At 39.5% G+C, this 22,178-nt stretch overlaps 1 protein-coding gene across 1 annotated transcript in view; it reads right to left on the reverse strand.

Moving 5' to 3' along the window:
- ntn1b (netrin 1b) overlaps positions 1–22,178 on the reverse strand; it is a 114,239-nt gene that overhangs the window by 41,205 nt on the left and 50,856 nt on the right. Inside the window, exons 3-5 of the mRNA XM_057817222.1 lie at positions 21,292–21,480; positions 9,898–10,047; positions 6,342–6,395 (exon numbers count right to left, since the gene is read on the reverse strand). Coding sequence (XP_057673205.1) covers positions 6,342–6,395; positions 9,898–10,047; positions 21,292–21,480 — 393 coding nt within the window. The remainder of the gene's footprint in view (positions 1–6,341; positions 6,396–9,897; positions 10,048–21,291; positions 21,481–22,178) is intronic.

Raw genomic sequence — 22,178 nt, forward strand, 5'->3', positions numbered from 1 at the left:
ATACACATGATTAAATTTCACAGTCCAATTAAATAGTGCTAATGAGCTCTGAAAGGACAAAAAAAAAAAAAAAACTGAAGCGATGGGTAAATACTGGTGTGACACATCGTCTTATGTCCGTACTCCAACATGGTGACTCTTTGCAGAGTAAATGAACAATAGCTTGAGTTGAGCCTTCGCTGCCAGCGCAGCCAGCCTTGATTGAAATACAAACTGGTGCAAATGAAGCATGTAATCAGATTAAGGTCAAAACCCTAGGGAGGCTGCCAGGCACGCTGGGAATATGGGCAATGACACCAAGGGGAACCAGTAAAAAAAAAAATAATAATAATAATAATACAGATTTAGGGATGAGATTAGTTGTGGCTGTAATGCTGAGGACTGAAACCATGTTGTGGATGCAGAATGAAATGTAGAAACATGAATACAATTTTATTTAGTGTTTGTCAAAGTATGAATGGCTTTAGGTTAGGTAAACTGTCTGCAAGGTTACGGGTCTTAAAACCTTTTTTTAAATTCTGTACTTTTCCTAATTACAGTTCAGTTGTATTTAACTTTTTGGTACAATGCATTGCATGTTCATCTTTTAAAAGGTTTTTTTTTTTTTTTTAATTGTTTTTAAGTTTTATGGTGCAGGTGAAATTGTACCGGGCAAAATCCTGGTTAAGGGACCCTCCACCAGCCCACCAAAATAAAGTTTGAAGTCACATAGTACAAGAGAATACTTATGTTCTTTCACTTTTTTCACTTTTCAATCATGAGGTACTTTAATTTAGGATTTTTTTTGGTGGTGTCTTATTTAAGTTGTGTCAGACTATGCTCTCAAATCACATTCATTCTACAAATATATTTAGATAATTTTTATAAATTATTTTTAAAAATCTGATTGGCAAAAAATTAACACTTTGGCTTCAAAGTGTTCAAAATTTCTGGGCACAAAAATGGTGTTGCGTGCCTGACTTAATTTCTTATGCTAACTCATAGACAAGACGGCTCCCACAGACATGAGACATCCCACAGTGTGCCACACCTTCCCATAGGGTGCCGACCCCGGCAGAACGTTGAGTTGGCTTTCATTGTGATAAACTCAAACACACGCTGCATTCTAACGCCGAATTTAGATGGAAATAGGACGAAGGTTTTATAGCATACAAGCAGGCAGGAGTGTCTCGAGAGTGATTTGGTCGAGGATTCAAGGTAAGTATTATATTAAATAGCACCATGCTTGCACTTTGAAATGTGAAAAAAAAATCAGTGGATAAAATTAATGAATGTAAAATGAATGATAACTGCCTGTTTTTTACTTTTAACCAAGAATCTAGACTGTTTTACGTTCATACCTATAGAAATTTTGCGATTTACGCATTTATTTACAAGAATTTTCATTTTAAAAAACTCTTTGTTTAGTGATGGCCGCCGTGTTGGATTACACATTACCGTAATTTGATAGTGAAGTCAATAGCTAACTCTTTCAAAATGACACCCACTAAAAATATATATATAACTGCCAAAAAATATATTTTGGCACATTGAGGTGCGAATGGCAGGGCTATGCGCTGGTTTTGCTCCAGGGCCCAGATTTGCTTAGAACCTGCCCTGTATAAAGTAACAATTTTTAACTTTCATGAGATTAATGTTACAGTCATTTACAACAATATTAATATTGCAATTATTTAAAAAACAAAAACATTGAAAGTCAGTATTTCCAGTAATCGGCCGCCAGCCTGCCATGAGGTAGGCATTTTATCAATGGCTTTACTATTGTACCCAATCAAATGTGAGTATCACAGATTACAATTCCTTACCTGTGATATCATAACAGGTAGTCCCTGGAATACGATGTACCCGTATCTTTTTTTTTTTTTTTAAACTTTATTTTATTATGAAGACATATAATACTAGACGTATAATAACAATATAATAATGTTTTTGGATACTTATTTTGTGAATTAGGTGGTATTTAGGAGTACTTAAAGTGTTAATTCAGATTTACACGGAAATTTGGGTTACGTCGCCAGCGTAGCAACAAACCTTGTTCGTAACCTGGGGACTACCTGTATGCAGAGGTGGGTAGCAACACGTTACATTTACTCTGTTACATTTACTTGAGTAACTTTTTGAGAAAAATGTACTAAGAGTAGTTTTAGTAAGCCATACTTTTTACGTTTACTTGAGTAGATTTGTGAATAAAAAAAAACGTAAGTTACTCTACTACTTTGGGCTGCACAAAGGTTGTTACATTTTTATCTTTACATCTTTATTCTACTGCACATATTAGATTTATTACTTTATTTTGCCAGAGATGCCATTGCCAAGAGTAGTGCTACCAATTTCACCAATGAGACGTCACAACAAGAATCACATGACTCCATTACACCAATCAGACGCAAGCTTCCATGATCACACCAGCCTGTTTAATCACATGGCGTCTTTAAAGTAAAATATGAAGTATCTGACATAGAGCGCTGCCCTCAACATGACCCGAAAGCGCAGATTTATACCTCTATCCCAGTCTTTATTTGGCACCGATTGATCACGGAAAACCGGACATATGATCCTTTTAATTTCATAATAATAACTATGGAACAACAGAATTCATTATTCAAAATAGGAACTATTTTCTCCACTAGAGGGCACTCATGCTTATTGGACGAATAATGCTTCATTCCTGTGTTTTTTATATCTCTCTTGCCGGAATTCAATGTTTTTTTCCCCCTTTGGCTTAATCTGGTTATGTAATGGGTTATTGTACAGTATCATCATAACAACGGTTCATATGTTATTTTTGGACTATAAGACATTACTTAATCCTACAGCTTTTAGTCCAGTGCAGCTTATTTGTTGATTTATTTGGGTTAATAGGCAACACTTTATTTGACAGCGGCGGCGTAAAACTGTCATTATTTTTAAATGACACTATTATAAGCATAAACGAATGCTTATAACGGATGTCATTTAGTGTCGTACGGCAAATTATGTCACTAACTCCACTTATGTCCAGCTCGGATCTTTTACATCCATTAAAAAGTGAGATAATTTGCTGGGTGACACAAAATGACTTCTGTCATAAGCCTTATGACAGTCTTATGGCTCCTTAGTCAAGTAAAGTGTTACTAAATACCATAACTGGCAATTCATGAAACAACTGGAATAGTAACTGAAGAAATAATTAGCACAGAACACGAATTTTGACTGTTTATTTATCTGTAGCCCTGCAATGCATGTTATGAGGCAGGCTGGACAACAACAGTGTTGACAGCAGGTGGCAGCAGAGGTTGACTGTCACCCCCAAAGGAGCAGTGATGGCCAAATGAATCTTTTTGAAGCAATTCATGGTGGTTCATTTGGTCTCATGACAGTTTTATGATGCCGCTGTCAAATAAAGTGTTATATCTTTGGTTTAACTATTCCACAATACAGTGAGGACAGCTACGGCATATAGTCCAGTGCGGCTTATCTATGAAAAAAATGCCGTTTTCATGTGAAATTTGGTGGGTGGCGGCTTATAGACCCTACCCACGTGACGTCACAACTCCACTCTCCTGAATGGTACCGCCCACTTGTCCGTCAAAACATAGTGTTAACCTGTTACGGCTACGTACATTTCTCCTTTTTACGGCGTGTTTTTCTGCTCCTTAACATTAATAATCAAAATGGTGAAGGCGTGTGTGGCTGTTGGTTGCACTAACAGAGAAGATGGAAGGAGAGACTTGAAGTTTTACCGTATTCCGAGGGATCCAAAGAGGAGAGCAAAATGGACGGCTGCAATTCGACGTGAAAACTGGGCACCAAAAAATCACCACAGACTATGTAGTAGTCATTTTATATCCGGTAAGATGCATTTAAGATATACTTAGAGGGTTTTGGGCTGACAAATAACCACAATTAAGATCATTGCGAGGCTAATCGCCGACAACATACGACGTAGTACGACATAGTTTCAAATTCAAGATGTTTGTGACTTCCCTTTCTTCCACCATCGTTATTTTTTGAATAATATTTAGCTGGTACCAAGTGAAAGAAACTGGCCTCGTCTACGGGGCTGACAAATAACCACAATTAAGATCATTGCTAGGCTAATCGCCGACAACATACACGTATGTATGTCGTGAGAGTGCTATCGCTAAACCATATAAACATTAAAAGCCTTAACTCCATTGACAAACGACATGAAATACATTAGACTTGACAGTGGATGTTAGCAATAACAAAAGATTTTGAATTGAAAATTTCGTAACTCACCTTTCCAAGCACAAGATAGATTCCTGCCGAATTTTCGTGGACGAGGACATGTTTCACCCAACCAGCAACGAAGTATTTATAAGCCTCCAAGCTCTTAAAGTGTTTTTCAAATTTTCGTGAGAATAGGCTGATTTTGTGTGGACAAGATAATTGTAAATATCAGCGTAGCAGATGTCAGGCAGACAGGGCGAAGACAGTGGGTCGAAAAACATCGATTTGGGCATCAAATATGGATCTGGCGACTGTATAGAACGAAGCTTTTCCACATAACGCCTTTTATGCACCACATCCAGTGAGTTTACGGCATCAGAAAGCACCGGGTCTTCCATGAAATGCATTTTAAATTCCTCGATCAATTGAAACCAATGCTAATACAGAGACAAAATGACGGACAAGTGGGCGGAACCATACAGCGAGCACGTGGTTTTGTGACGTCGGTGGGTAGGGTCTATAGACAGGTGCACCCTATAGTCTGAAAATTACAGTGGATAAGTTTGTGAGGGGAACAAAATATACCATTGTTTAAAAAACAAAGATAAGCAGTTACTCACAATGTTACTCATTACTTGAGTATTCTTTCCACTGGATGCATTTTTACTTGTAATTGAGTACATTTTTTGGATGACTACTTTTACTCTTACTCAGGGGTGAAAGTGGCTAGAATTTCTTGCTGGAACTCCCCGACGTGAAGGTCAACACGGAGCCAGAAATTTTATTTATTCATTAATTTTTTTCTTTAATTTTTTTTTTTTTTTTTTTGGGGGGGGGGGGGGGGGGTCAAACCTCTTAAACTACTAAAATGCAAAGAAAACTATTTTAGCACAGTTATTTCTATAACAAAACACATACAAAAACTGATTTTCATTCAAAATTGTAGGTTTTTCAATGATTTGCAAAATAAAAGTTAATAAAAACAGCAATAACCCCAAACCTCCATCTCCTAATTTGTATTTTCCCTCATTTCCTCACATATTAAATGCCATATCTTAATTTTAACTATTTAAAAACATAGGATGTATATTAAAATGGAAGTTAATGTAAATTTTTACTTTTTCTTTTTTTTTTTTTTTTAATAACAAATATATAAGTAACATAAGTTTAGAAAAATAAGTACAAATGACTTATATTATGCAGAGTGAAATGGAATATATTTTGATGATTGCGCAAATATTGACTTTTTTAAATCATAAGGAAACGAATAAATAGCCTAACATAAATGAACAAATATAAGTCCAAATGCACATTGATAGCTAAGCTGTTCTGAACCTCCCTATCAGAGCAAATAAAACTAAATATGATAAATAAGCTTCCTCAGCTCTTATCTTGCTCTTAAAGATTTGATCCATTTTATGCTGCATTGCCTTTTTTTTTGTCGCATCAATTCAACAAGCTTTTTTTGTTGTTGTTGTTGTTGTTTTTTGCTGTACCAGAAAACATGCACATTTGAACCAATCAGAGCTAACCATCTCTGCTGATCACATGTCAGTATGTCAGCCAATTGAACAGATAAATGAGTCCAGCCTTTTTGCTTTGCTGTGTTCATTCGCACATTGACGGGACGCATCATCGTCACACTCAGTTAACTGCAGCAGCTGGGGAAACCTCCATGCCGTCCGTGGAATAAAATGAATAATAAATATTGGTGGAAACGGATGACGCTTCACAAGCACTTTATTATGCTTGTTGTTAACACTTGTGTATGTAAATCTGATGTTGGTAGATTGTTTTCTTCTTGGAGATGAACTGCATGTGTGGCAGCTTAGCATTTTTTTTTTTTTTTTTTTTTTTTTACATAGCGTTTTGACAGTTGCCGTCATATTTTTGGAATTAAAGCACCGTGTACCGGAACAGCATTCCGGCCCTGAATCTTATACGAGAACTGCGTTCTGGCCCTAAATCTTATATCGGAACTGTGTTCCTGACCGTTCTGGCCCACTTTCACACCTGCTCTTACTTGAGTAAAATTTTTGGCTACTCCAGTTCATTATGGCTATGCTTGTGAGCAATGTAATGCTTTTTTTTTTGTTAGTTCAAAAATAATTGTGGAGATTTTTTTAATATGTACATTTAAAGTAAATGTGTGATTTATTGTCACTGACCTGAAGTCTCATCGTAGCTGCTGTATGTCGCTGTAGGGGATGCAACTGGAATCTCTGGAGTGCAGAAAAGGAACACATTAATTGCAATTTAAAAACAATCATCCACGTATTTGTCCACTAGTATGCACTTTCTCCATCCTCGGACCGCGTGTAATATATCTCAAATCATACATGAAATGCGCCAAAGTAATCTCTTATTAAGGACAGCTGATTCAACATATGCCCCTGTGGTAAACTGAGTGTTGTGCTCTCGCCTGATTGTGGTATGCTTTAACTGCAGAGAGCCAAACTGGAGCTGACAGTGTGATGAGAGAACCAAATATATTCTGCTTTTCCACTTCATGATAAGAATGGAAACCATATTGGGGACCATTTTCCGTGGCTACAAACATGTCTTATCTATTAATACCAGTCAGATACTTGATGCTTTTTGATAAAAACTGAGATTTCTACCTCAGCGTGTGTCTGGCAGCCAGCAGATACAGCCAATGAATATACAGTATCAGCCATTTTATTTTGGAGTCATTCTGGGGATTTACTGCGAGACGGGCAGTTAATGATGCAAAAGGCATACAAGGTCTTGTTAGGTGTGTGGTAGTACTGTGTTTATCCAGGCTGTGGTTTAATATCCACCAAGGATAATGGAACAGGATATAAATACAACAAGATATGAATATAGGGCTAGCAATCCGGCACACACATAAACATTTGAAGTTGTTATCTGTGATAGATGGTGCATACAGAGGTTTCAAATTCAGGAAAAATGTAAAACAGTTGGAGGAATGAATAGTGCCAACATGTGGCCACGCTTTTATTAAGATTAAAAAATATTTACTAGTGTACGAAGTCACAGCTGTTTCTTTACTATAGAACATTTACTTCTGTAGACCAGATGTCTTCATGTAGGTTTTAAATCCTTATAGTGATTTAAAGCTAGGCGATATGACATAATTTTTTTTTTTTTTTTTTTAATCTAAGTACAGCATTCGTGTTCGCATTAGCATCAACATTATCGTGTTGAGCGTCCTCTAAAACTCTCTGTCAACCTGTTTTACATACAGTTTGTGTCATCCAAGAGGGTATAATTAATTTTTTATTATTATTGTTTTCCTGTTAAGTGTTTATTATCATCATGAATTTGTCATTGTCCTTGTAGAAGCTACAATATGTGGTCCTCTGTCAATGATTATTCAAAAGTGTTGGAAAGCTTTGTTCATTTATTTATTTTTGGACTAATACTTCAGAAATGTGGCGACGAAAACACGAGCAATCGTCGACAAAACTAGAAAAAATTGTCCTGAGATTTTGTTTAGTAAAAGATAACCATGTGCAGCACAGTGGTCGAGTGGTTGGGGAACCTTCTGAGCAATGCACGATTTTAAACCATTGCACCGAAGTGTTCTACTGACAGTACCTTTGAAACTGTGCATTCAGCTCTCCTTCGGGCCATTGACCAGCTCCTGCTGTGTAGTTCAAGGCTGAGCCCTCTCTTTTCTTATCATGAGTGATGCCCCACTAGGGATGATTTTACATGGAACCCCAGTCCGAGGTAGATTATCAGTCATGGTTGCCTTTTCCATTTCCTAACAATTTCTGCAACTGTTTATTTATTTTCAACAAGCTGCTTTCAAATTGTCCCACAGCCTTTTCCAGCTTTGTGGAGGTCAACATTTTTTTCCCTGGTGTCTTTAGAAAGCTTTCTGGTCTTGCCCATGGTAGCAGTTGGATTATGACTGACTGAGGGGTGCACAGGTGACAGTAATGAGCTCAAACGGGTGGTGGGTGGGTGGTTACTCATGGGGTAAAGGTGGACATTTTTTAAGTTAGACTGATAACTCTTTGAGTGTCATAATTATTGCTGATTCTCAGGGGTACAAATACTTATGAACCCCAGTAAATTACAAATAATTAAAAAAAAAAAAAAAAAAAATATATATATATATATATATATATATATATATATATATATATATATATATATATATACAATATGATTTCTGGATTTTTTTGTAGGTTATGTATGTAAGTATGTATATATGAGTGGAAATGCATCTATGACTGAAATTTCATACCTCTACCTATTTTCTAAGTGGGTGAACTTGCAAAATCACAAGGGGTGCAAATACGTCTGCTCTTCACTGTAAATATATCTCAAAACTCTCAATCCTTGACTCACACTTATGAGCAATTTAAGATTCTTCACTGTTGCAAACTCCACACAGGAGGTTCAAACCCAAATATGCTAACCACTAGGTCACCATGCTGCTTTTTATTATCAATCATTAAAGATAATTTTAAACCACCAATCTATCAAACTCAACACGATTAAGGATTCTGTCAAAAATAATAAAGACTCTGCGTTTGACAAGAGCAAATTATTGGTTTGGTCCTACCTGGCGCTGGAATTTTTTATTCCAAAATTGGGTAATGCAGTTATAAATCAAGTTATTTAAGACAGGGATCCCCAACCACAGGCCCATGTACCAGTAAAAGACCACACAAAAAGTTTTTTTCATATACCGGTATATAAATCTGCAGACTATTTTCATTTTGTAAAATGAGAACTTAATACAGTCTTCCATGTTTAATGCATCAGTGAGCTCACAAAATAACACGTCAAAAGGGGCGTTTAATGAACTCATTGGCTGCCACTGACGGCGCTAGACATCCAATAAGTTTTGATGCGGAGTGGCGAGTGAATGAATGTCCAGCACCGTCAACGGCACTGAAATATGAGCATTCACTGGTATACCAGCGCGGTCAACATGGAGATTTTTTTTTTAATTAACAAATACAGTCACTTGCCCTATAAAGGGTTAGAAAATATGTTGACCAAAATGATCTTTTTGTCTCCTCTTTCTGTTTGTGCTGTCAGCCTCCAAATACAAAATAATAACTTGAGACTCATGGATGCTAGATATCATTTTTAGCAAAACGACAACAACAAAAACACTGATTATTATTCTTTTTTTTTTAACAGCCTAAAACAAAAAACCTGAATTGATTATTGCCCACGCCGATCAATACCTTATTCATTGATTGCTTGTATTGCAAGTACTTTGTCAAATAGACTTGCTCCTTTTTTAAATTCTTTTTGTTGTTGTTTTGTTTTGTTTCTAACTTTGAACGGCAAGGCAACAGTGAACGTAAATCAAACTATTCAGTCATGCATGATTTTTTAAAATAGGTTATTCCGATGGGTAATCTATATAACAATATTAGGTATGAAAAAGTTGTGTACTTTTGTACCTGGGTACATTTCAAATTGTACATTTGTCTTTCTTTTGTACTGTACTTGAATTACGTCTATTTCACTAGCAGTCTTCCCCCACTCTTTTTTTTTTCTTTCTTTCTTTCTAATATTTCTTATAGTAGTTTGACATGTGAATCATTTAAAGAGATCTCCACTGATCGGTCACAATGTCTAAAATAATGGGATTGGGAATGGTAGCTTGACCACGAGACATCTGTAAAGCAATCTGATTACCATTTGTAATTTAATATTCCGAGATTATTTATGATTTTTCAACTTCTGACAACTGGCAGAAATGCTTACTGATGCAGGGGGCGATAGGAGAGCGACTCTGCTGGTAGCCCTTTGCACAGCGGTTACAGGTGATCCCAGCAACTCCGTCCTTGCAAGGGCATTGGCCTGTCGTTTGGTTACACGTCTTCCCTGCTGCTCCGACTGGATGGCAGTCGCACGCTGGAGAGAACAAATGACACGACAGAAAATTTGAGAAATGGTAATCACAAGTGAACTTAAAGATGTGAGATGTGTACACAGAAGAGCGATAATATACTGTAACCTTTCAAATTGCTTAAATACACCTTGTGGTTTTTCTACAACTCTGCGGATTATTAATTTTAACATTCAAACCATTCATTAATGCATTTTCTGTTACGCCCCACCCCCAACTCTCTGTCAACATTTAAAATAGTGTCATTTGTGTCACGTATTAATGTTTCAGCCATTAATGTATTAATGTTTCTGCCATTAATGTCTCATCTTCTTGCATGTGTAATATTTCAGCTAGTAATGTTTCATCATATTGTTTCACACTCTTACATCACAAGACCCTTTATTATGTCGCTTCATACTCATGCATCACAAAGGCCTTTATTATGTCATAAAGAATAACTGAGAAAACTATAAAAGCCTCGAGCAGACAACATCCAGTGTCAGATCATTAGCGAACAAACATAGATCTGCATGTCAACTTGCCATTATCGCTTGATCTGATAGTTTTTCCTTATCTGTCAACATCAATAAAATCCTGTGTCTGCGATACGCAACTGGGTCCTCCGTCTCGTACATGACAGTACGATCTGACCAGAATGGAACCAGCGTATCAACCCTCTGTTCTGGACCGTCTTCACCAAACGGGAAAGAAGGTCTCCCTGATGTCTGGTGACCTCTCCCTGATGTCTGGTGACCTCGTATCGTTAATCCAGATCGGCCAAGAACACCAGCAGCAACTCCAGCAATAGCAAGAACAAATGACTCAGGTGATCCAAACTCTCACCAAACTGGCAACTCCATCGCCATCACAATCCCATGATCTGGTTCCAGAAACCTCGGCTCCGGTGAACCCAGCCTTGGCTATTGACGCTCCTGAGCCCAAGATTGGATACCCCGAACGTTTTAACGGCGACCCAACTCAGGTACGAGCGTTTCTGACAAGCTGCAAAGTACAATTTTCCCTGCAACCCCGGACCTTTTCAACCGAAGGGGCTAAGGTTGGATACGTCATCACCCACTTGACTGGTCGGGCTCGGCCTTGGGGAACAGCGGAATTTGAGAGACAAACACCAGCTTGTAACAACTTCAATGCCTTTGCCGATGAAATGATCAAAGTGTTCGACCCGGGCTTTGCTAACGCTGAGACATCCCGCGCCCTTATGACCATCCGTCAAGGTAGGCGGTCATTGTCGGAGTATTCGATTGAATTCCGAACTCTGGTGAGGCAAAGCGATTGGAACATGGAAGCTGTGATCGACGCATTCTATCACAGCCTGGCGGACTACATCAAAGATGAGCTCGTCTCCTATGATTTACCCAGGACCCTTGATGAAGCCATTGCCCTTGTAAACCGCATTGACCGTCGGATTCAGACCCGACGGCGAGAGAGGGGAGGTCGGAACGCACCCGCTGCCTCTCAGCCTGTTCCAGTTGCTACTCCCACTCAGTTAAACCAGCCTGTGCCCATGGAGATCGGCCGTGCTGCCCTAACCCCTGAAGAGCGCCAGCGACGTTTCACCTTTAATCTGTGTCTGTACTGCGGAGGTGAGGGTCATCAAATCGCAACCTGCCCAGCAAAAGCCAGAGCTCACCAGACGTAGGGGAGATTCGGGTGAGCTCAACGTGTCTTCTGTCTCTCCCCATTCGTAAACCCCTTCTCCAAATTCGCCTCCTGCTGTCTGACACCACCCGTCACTTGACCGCTCTCATCGACTCAGGAACGGAGGCCAACATCATGGATGTGGATCTAGCCCAGCAGCTCGGCATTCGGCGTCACCAACTTTACCCATCCGTTCCTGCACGAGCTCTGGATGGACATCTACTCGGCACAGTGACCCACATCTCAGTCCCGGTGACCATGCTTCTGTCCGGAAACCACCACGAGTCCATTCAGTTCCATCTGCTCCCCTCACCAGGTCAGCCTCTCATCCTTGGGTATCCGTGGCTGCGCCAGCACAACCCTAACATTGATTGGGAGACTGGAGTGGTACGAGAATGGGGCTGTAGATGCCATCAGACCTACCAGAGGGAGGCGATCATACCCACCAACCCTGAATCTGTCAGTCCTGTTAACGTGGAAAACCCTGAACCTGAATCTGTCAGTCCTGTTAACGAGGAAAACCCTGAACCTGTCAGTCCTGTTAACCCGGAATCCTGCCTAGTTTCCACGCTTGCCTGGGACATTGAGGAGCAGGTTAAAGAAGCCATCCGGGATCAGCCTGGTCCCAGCGCCTGCCCCACTGATCGCCTCTTTGTTCCTGATAATCTGAGGTCCCAGGTGATCCAGTGGGGCCACAACTCCCACCTGGCTTGCCACCCTGGGGTCACACGCACCATCCACCTGCTCTCCCAGCGATTCTGGTGGCCATCGTTGAGAACACATGTCCAAGACTTCGTGAAGGCCTGCCCCACCTGTAGCCAGAACAAGACCATCAGCCGTCCCCCAGCCGGCTTGCTCCAACCCCTGCCAGTCCCCAAACACCGTTGGTCCCATATATCAATGGACTTTGTAACTGGACTCCCTCCTTCTGAAGGAAACACTGTCATTCTCACGGTCGTGGACAGGTTCAGCAAGATGGCCCACTTCATTCCGCTGCCAAGATTACCCACTGCTAAGAAGATGGCACAGGTGGTTATGGAGCAGGTGTTCCGAATTCACGGACTACCGAGGGATGTGGTATCTGACCGGGGTCCGCAGTTTTCATCCTCTTTCTGGAAGGAGTTCTGCTGCCTCCTGGGAGCCACAGCGAGCCTCACGTCAGGCTATCACCCCCAGTCAAACGGCCAGTCGGAAAGGCTCAACCAAGAACTTGAGACATCCCTCCGCTGCATGGCTTCACGAAACCCCCATTCCTGGACGCAACATCTGCTGTGGGTGGAATACGCTCACAATTCCCTTCCCAGCTTTCTGTCACGTATTAATGTTTCAGCCATTAATGTAATAATGTTTCTGCCATTAATGTCTCATCTTCTTGCATGTGTAATATTTCAGCTAGTAATGTTTCATCATATTGTTTCACACTCTTACATCACAAGACCCTTTATTATGTCGCTTCATACTCATGCATCACAAAGGCCTTTATTATGTCATAAAGAATAACTGAGAAAACTATAAAAGCCTCGAGCAGACAACATCCAGTGTCAGATCGTTAGCGAACAAACATAGATCTGCATGTCAACTTGCCATTATCGCTTGATCTGATAGTTTTTCCTTACCTGTCAACATCAATAAAATCCTGTGTCTGCGATACGCAACTGGGTCCTCCGTCTCGTACATGACAATTTGTCTATAAAATTATTTTTATAATTACACCTCTGCCAACATTGTGTCCTTTTTTTCTATTAAAGAAAAAACTTGTATAGTATAAGTATAGGTAAGTATAACTTTATTAACATTGTTTTGTCTGTAACAGAAAAGACTTAAAGCGCATCAATTTGCCTGAATTAAAAAAACCTCGCATCCAATCTGTAAAAATTTGATTCTGAAAAATACAATTTAATAAAATCAATAAATAATTATGAATTCAAATTGATTAGCAACATTAACTAAAGACAATACGCCAAACAATTTGACCGAAAAAACAAAAATAAATAGGACAAAAACAACAGTGTCATTGGACAGAGGGACAGTTTTTATTTTTGCTGCTCGCAGTATCAGCTCCTTTGCAATGGTGTGGGGTTACTTAGCACTGAGCATGCTATACAGTGCTCGCATGTTTACTGATATAACACTGACAAATTGGGACGACTGTTGGCAATATTCGGCACGTTTTCGCTGAAAAACAAGTGGCTTATCAATGAGATTGGGGTCTAATCTCTTTAAGTGACTTCTTAATTGATTTGGCTTCCCACTGTCCGCTACAAAAACTTTTTGACACAGTAAACAGAGTGATATTTCCTCATCTCCCTCTGTATTAAAAGCCAAAGCCAAATGGCCCAAAAACAGTGCATTTTCGGCGGTTGAGGGAGAGCCGGCGGTGAGGGCGTTTGTTGTGACGCTCATAAGCCGAACATGGCGCTCCTTGGGCGGACACATGAGAACCGAATAAGACAGTGGGTCGCTGCGTGAGCCCGGCCCGAAAACAGCGCACAGCTCTTTGCTGTGTGCTCTTGTTTAGTTCAAAAATACTGTACACACTCTGAAAATAAGAGCGCCACTGCCACCCGCTAAGTGGATGTGGAAGTATACTTTATTCTAGTACGGCAAAAAAAAGTATGTTCGATGCTCGAGGTCACATGCACCACTCCTAGCATCCCTCTGCGCCCACCTGGGGGAGGCGGCGTGCCCCACTATTTGAGAAGTACTGCATTAATGTAACATGTAACCACATATTAAGTAGATTCCCTGACCCTTAATGAGGAGAAGGGAAAAAAAAAACTTGTTTGTTTCAACAAGAAAGTTCCATTTCCGGAGAAATTTGTTGAATTTGGGGCATTTGCAAGTCACTTCCTGTTTATTTTGGGGAAATTCTGGTTCACTTCCTGTTGATTTTGGGCCATTTCCAGAAAGTTTATGCTAAAAACAATGTCTAGCAATGGTGATTAAAAAAAAAAAAAGTGTCATTTAATGTCAGTGGCAGAGAATGGGGTTTTATTGGTGTGTTGGAATTCAATATGAATGGGAGTCAATGAGGAGTTTTTTGTGGGTCCACGTAGTTTGATAATAGAGTGAAAGGGTGCATGTAAATGTCTTTTTTTGTGTGTGTGTGTGTGTGTGTGAAATGTTAAATGTAAATGTGAAATGACCACCAATAGATACTATTTTTTGTGTGGGTGAAAGTAAGAGTGAATAGGAGTGAATGTTCCATTGGAAATCAGTGGGACAGTGGGAATTCAATTCTTTGACTGCTATTGACAAGGATAGATGTCCAATTCATTTTTACTGGCCTTCTAGTCGAAACAGATTGGATGTTTAGCACAGTCAATGGCAGTTATTGAGTTAATTATGTTGTCGACAATGAACGGGGCATTTTTTTGTCACGTCAATTTTTGGAACATCGTGCATTGGAACAGTGTTATTCAATCAACGCGTGTTGACTGTGTGGAGCGCTGAAAACGGCGAGACAAAAAAAAAAAAAAAACATTCGCACAATTAACATTTAATACACCATTTCCTTCTACATACAGTATGCTTGTATTTTAATTTCGAAATGCATGCAGGTATGCAGCATGGACACAGACATTTGTGATCAGACACGCTTGTGTGCTCTTCAGATTGACTTTCCGATGCGTAGTTTTTTTGGCAATGACATCCTCGCAAATACTGGCTGAATAACGTTTCCCGTTAATGCTTGAGTGGAAAACACTTCAAAGTCTGCTTAAGCAGTTAGCTGTGAAGACTGCTCGTTGAATGTGAGAAATTTGTGCCGTGAGTGTGCACAACTTTGTGCCAAACAATTACATGAGGTGGTGTTTGAAGTTCAGGCCCAGTCATCTTATTAGCGCTGAAAGTATTTTATTACCAAAACATTCATGGTAGGGTGACTGAAGACTCTGGTGTGAGTGTGAATGGTTGTTCGGCTTTATGTGGTCTGTGAGCAGTAAGGCTGCATTCAGACTGCAGGCATATCTGATTCCAATTGGATCTCTTCTCAAATCTGATTTTCAGGGCTGACTGTTCGAACTATTTTTAACAACTGTCCAAATCAGATCTGCGTCTGTTCAGACTAGGCCACATTATTGACAAACCTGACAGATTGCTGTGCGAACAAAGGCGTCAGCTAGGAGAGCGTGACGTCACGGATAGTCAAAACCCATCTGGGGTGTTCAGACTAAGGCTAGGTTCATACTGCAGGTCTTAATGCACAATTCCAATTTTTTGTCATCTGTTTTTTTGGCGTGCCTGTTCAGACTGCCTTTGTCCATTGAGCCCGTTCAAGTATTACGTATGCGCACTACTTCGCAGTCCGACACACACTGAGCAAACTGACCCGCATGCGCAGAAGTATCAAAACAAATGGCTGCACATGCTGGCTGTACGTCATTCAAGGGTGATCATATTTTGATCACGTAATCACGTAATTGCTGCATGAATTCCGATTTGGTAGACTTGACCGTTCAGATCGCCGCCACATTCTGGAAAAATGTGGCCCAGATCGGATTTAAACCACATACGAAAGTGACCCAGATTGGCTTTAAAATGGTCCACTTCAATGCTACTTGTCCCGTTCAGATCGTCAAATGAATGCCTCACTTAAGTTGGAAAAACATGAAAAAATCGCATTTGTGCATTAAGACCTACGGTATGCACTTCACTGAAGAGGCATGTTGTCCATATCTGATAAGAAACCACCTCCTGTATGTGTTTTCAAAAATCTGATTTCTGTGCTTTGTGACAATTCAGACTACAAAAAAGCCATCGAGTTTCAATCTGTCAGGCAAAAAATCTAATTTCTGTGCTTTGTGACAGTTCAGACTAGAAAAAAAGCCATCCAGTTTCAATCTGTCTTTCAAAAATATTATTTCTGTGCTTTGTGACAGTTTAGACTACAAAAAAGCCATCCAGTTTCAATCTGAATGGGCTAAAAATCTGATTTTGGCTGCCAGTCAGAACAAGGCCTAAGGATGTACACCACCTGTTGCCTAAAGGCAACTGGGATTGACCTCAGGTTACATGCTCATCTATTGATTATATTCTGTTTGTGCTATATATTTTTATTGTGTATGTTGATAAGATCACCGAGCAGTCGAGAGTGTTGTCTAATTTTTCTTGTCACTCAGCTGGAATAGGCTGCAGTACCCTGCAAACAGGAGTGTAACAATTACCCAATCTGGATTGATATATTAATTAGCTAAGCATAATTAAATTTAAAAAAATCCAAAACATGATCAATATCATCATGTCCATGAAAACACAGAGTGGGATGGTTGGCTGATTTAAACAATACTGTAAATATAAGCTGTTCAAGATGTATTAGGTTGGCCAGTTTTGGTGACCTGCTATCAGACCCCTAGTTTTGATCACCAAGCACCCGGAAAAAAGGAGGCGAGGTTTTGAGCTGGTCCGGTACTGATCCAACTGTTTAGAAAGACTTTAGAAATATCCATCTGAGAAAATCTCTTCCATTAACCTGACGGCGGATCCAAACTCTGAATGTAACTCCTCTTCTAATGTGTGAAAATGTTTAGACTGGCAGAGTTAAACAATGCTGGAAGTGTGGGTGATCTATCAAGCGTTTGTTCAACATAGCCTTACCACAAGCAGTAAATCGATCCCAATGCTGTGTTTATCAGGCAGTTTTTGACTTGCCTTTTTTTTCTTTGTATGGGTCATAAAAGCTTTGGTTTTCATTATATTTTCCTTAGACCTTGTGACCAAATGTTGTTTTGTAAAAGGAAGAATAGCGACTATAGAACACTGATAGATACTGTATGATATGAAAGAACAAGAAAACGCATTTCTAGAGAAATTACGTCGGGAACTACAGTATTGTGGCTCGCTCTCTGTTGATTTTAGGGTCTTTACAGGTCATCTCCTGTTGATACGGGGGCACCTTCTGTTAATTTGGGGGATTTTATGGGTCATTTCCTGCTGATTTTGGGGCACTTCCTGTTTAATTCATTGTTATTGATGGTGATAGACGTCCAAACCCGATTGGACGTCTATCGCCATTAATGGCAGTGGATGAACCCATCCACTGCCATTTCAGGTGCATTTACTGGTAACCGCAATTTTCGGACTGTAAGGCGCACCTGTCTATAAGCCGCCACCCACCAAATTTGACACGAAAACGGCATTTGTTCATAGATTATCCTCACCGGACTATAAGCCACAGCTGTCCTCACTGTATTATGGGGTATTTACACCAAAAGATATTAAGCGTTAAGACTTTATTTGACAGGGGCATCATAAGACTGTCAAAAGACGAAATGAACCACCATGAAGCTTTGAACCAATTGGCTGCAAAACTTAATTGCTTCAGGAAGCTACATTTGTCCATCACTGCTCCCTTAGGGGGAAAGTCAACCTCTCCAGCCACCTGCTGTCAACACTGTTGTCATCCAACATGCCTCCTAGCGTGCATTGCAGCACTACAGATTCAAATAACAATCAAAATTCATGTTCTGAGCTAATTATTTCTTCAATTACTGTTCTAGTTGTTTCATTAATTGCTAGTTACGGTATTTGGTAACACTTTATTTGACAGTGGTGCCATTCGACCACCGTAACTATGACAGGAACCTGCCATGAGCATTAATGAATGCATTTGACAGATGTCATTTTGTGTCATCTGGCAAATTATCTCACTTTTTAAATGGATGTAAAAGATCCCAGATGGACATAAATTGAGTTAGTGACATAATTTGCCGGATGACACTTAATGACATCTATTATAAGCATTCATTTATGTCATAATAGTGTCATGTCATAATTATGACTGTCTTATGGCAGTGTTATGACGCCGCTGTCAAATCAACAAATAAGCCGTACTGGACTATAAATCACAGGATTCAAAATGAGGGAAAATGTAGCGTTTTATAATCTGAAAATTACGGTACTTCCTGTTGATTTTGGATCTTTCTTGGGTCACTTCCTGTTCATTTTGGGGCATTGATTTTTTTCTCAAAAATAATGACAGTTTTGTGGATCTTGTATGTGCCATTTTAAATGAATGGACGCATTAGAAATGTATGGGACCGTTTTTTTTCTTCAAATATGGGCACAACCATATGTTTTTTGCCCAAAACTAACTGGCAAATTTGTGCACCTTTAGTGAATTGTGATGTGCAAATTATGTGAACTGGACGAAAACTAAACTTTTGCAGTTGTAAAATAAATACCCCCCCCCCCCAAAAAAAAAGTGTTTTTGGAGCAATAATAAGCATAACTGAAAGAAAGCCTGCGTTGCGTGAATTTTTGGAACGTTTCAATGGTGTCAATCGGTCAAAATGTGTTAATTCTTTGGTGCGCTGATACAGTGGACGAAAAAAAAATTGCGAAGCATCCTTGCAATGAATAATGTCTAAAACGGTTTGGTCAGCACAATATATTCTCCTTTTGTCTCCCTGGTCAATAATCCTCTGGTATGTGCACACACCTGCATCAGCGTGTTGTATCTCTTCATGTGTACGTGTATGTGTTTGTGTGTCTCAAAGCGAGTATGAATAGATTTGTGAGCTAGTTCCAGGATCAGCTAACACCTCAACTATGTTTGTTATGTTATGTCTTGTCAGTCATTCACAGGGGACCCCAAACAGCTTTGTGGTTTTACGGGTCAGTTCACCAGCACCGAGACAGGTGGCTCCTTTATTTTGAACTTTCCAAAGAATTCCTTTAATACCTCAAGCATGACAGTAGGAGAATTGACTGGTTACTGTTTGTGAATAAAGGGATTATTTTACTGGAATTTTACAGGAATTTATGACTGGCTAATGTCCGATGACAACCATAGAAGCCCCCATTTTTGACAGTGTTGACTTTTTAACAACGGATTAAAGGTGTTCCGTATATTCTGTTCAATGAACTGGCAGTAAAAATATGTTGTTTTGTACAGCCTTGGCCTGCATTCGTTACCACGTTTGTCCTATAACATTAGATTTCTGCATTGAATTTTCTGCATCATTCAGCATTGACCTAAAATGGGAATTGGCCACCTCATATATTTAAAAAATAAATTTACCTACTATTTTGCAAGTTCTCATTCCATTAAAAGTACTTAACGTCTATTCTCTATAGAGCTGTGTTTGAATGTTTTTTTTTCGTTTTTTTTTTTTTTTTTTTGCAGGTGCAGTTGCTCTTAAAGGGCTGTGATTAAGTTTGAGATAAGGGTTTGTTTAAAAAAAAAAAGGGGGGGGGAAGATGATTTAAATTGGTCACTTAAAGAGTCCAAGTAACATTATTTTACACGGTGTAAAAAATGAAGCAGGCCTTGACTATGTGAACAAAATTACTTTCATCCGATTGGGAATGGGATTAAAATTATGAAATACAGTGGTACCTCTACATTTGAAGTTAATTTGTTCGTTTGTAAATTGAAATGTAAATTGAAAATGAAATCCCAATTGGGATTGGGATTAAAATTATGAAATACAGTGGTACCTCTACATTTGAAGTTAATTTGTTCGTTTGTAAATTGAAATGGTCGTATGTCGAGCAGGATTTTCCCATTGGAATACATTATAATTCCATTAATTCGTTCCACAGCCCAAAAACCTACACTAAATCCTTAATAAATACTGCTGGTACTATTACAAATGGCAATTACACATAGCAAAACAAATAAATTAGAAATAAAAATCGGAATAATATAATAATAATAATAATAATAATTCTTGTAATAATGTAAAGAATAGGGTTCTAATGTGGCGGACATTTTTTGCTGTACCTGAACGCACCACATTGCTGACGTGTCAGAGAAAGGGAGTGGTGAGCTTGAGTTTACTTTTGTTTTCAATGCTTTCTTGAGAACACTGTCAACTGCGGTAGGCATTTTGTGTTTGATAAGTTGTGAAATAAATGATAAAAATGTGACGAAGATGGCGATTTCTTTGGCGATATTACCACAATAATAATTGTCACCTTAATTTATAAAGACTGGCGAACAGTGCCGGAGGAGGACCGTAGAGATGTATTGTTGAGCCACTTCACGGATGCGCACCCCACGCTCATATTCCTCTATAATTTGCATCGTCATTTCGAAGCCAAGCGTCACCTTTTTCTTTGTTTCACCACCCGTACCAACCTTTTTGAAACCTGTGTTGATTTCTCACACAAGAAAATCCGCCGTGCGTTCGTCTGCGGTGGTGTCATGTCGTCGTATTGCGAGCATGTCATCGGATGTAGAAACAAATGGCGGGTCAAATTTTACGTCGGATGTCGAAAAGATCGTGTGTCGAAGCGATCGTATGTCTAGGTACCACTGTATGCCGGAAATAGTTGATGAAGAACAAGAAGCCGTGGAGACGTCCATTTCTACTTTAAGCGTTATTGTAGCGTATTTTTCCCATCAGCGCTTTTATGTCGAGTTAACACTTCCTAATGTAAATGCAATGTTTCCCATAGACCACACTGTTGTATTTTCTACTGTCTATTTTGAACTGAGGGAGACGGCAGGAGTACAACAAAACATGATTGGACGTCTATCATTGTCAGTGGCATTGAGACAGTTAAGGAGCTCAGACAGAACAGTACAAATTTCAATTAAACGCCCAGTAAATAAAATCATAAGAAATTAATAATATTAAACTTAGGTCACTTTGTATTTTTACCTTTGCAAGCTCTCCGATGTGAAATGGATTTGGTCATGTCCCTGTAGAAACCTTCCTTGCAGTAGTGGCAATGACGTCCCGCCGTGTTGTGACGACAGTTGAGGCACACTCCGCCGCTCCTGCGGCCCGACAGCTTGTACAACTCCATGTTGAAGCGGCAGCGACGAGCGTGAAGATTGCAGTGGCAGGCTGCTCGGTGGGAGACAGGGTGACAAGGAATAAATGCTCAACAGTCTGACAAGACGTTTTATAGTGGCAATTCACAGATTAGCTTGATAAAACACCTTTTTTTTGCAACACTACAGTGGTACCTCTACTTAAGAATGTCTCTACATACAGAAGGTTAGGACACGCCTCAATGGGAAAATATTGCCTCTTGTTACAGAAGAAATTTCAGGATAAGAAAGGTAAACATACAGTATGGCTGGTACTCACAGCTCACAGAGTTTACTGAGTGTACTTACATATAGCTGCTCCGTCATTGGCTATTGCTGAGCATTCCTGGCATCCAATTGGCTAAGAGGGACCTCTACTGTATGTGTATGTGTGTATTCCTTCATTTGCCTCTGGTGTTCCGACAGCTTTACATGAGTGTATTAACGTTTATTCTATATTCTTGGTTTTTGACATTATGCACAACTGTTTATTATGCCATAATCTAATTGCAACATGTATTTGTTACATGTTTTGATGCATTTTTATGCATTATAAAAGATTTATGTCTGAATTTTTGGGGGCTTGGAACGGATTAGAGCATTTACATGGAAAACACGTCTCTACTTACACAATTTTTAAGTTACGAAACTACTTCCAGAAGCAATTAATTTTGTAAGTAAAGGTACAACCGTATTTTTCTGGAATTTTAAACACGACAGTATCATCTTTTA

This window comes from Corythoichthys intestinalis, chromosome 16 (genome assembly GCF_030265065.1).
Source record: "Corythoichthys intestinalis isolate RoL2023-P3 chromosome 16, ASM3026506v1, whole genome shotgun sequence".
Taxonomy (NCBI): Eukaryota; Metazoa; Chordata; class Actinopteri; order Syngnathiformes; family Syngnathidae; genus Corythoichthys; species Corythoichthys intestinalis.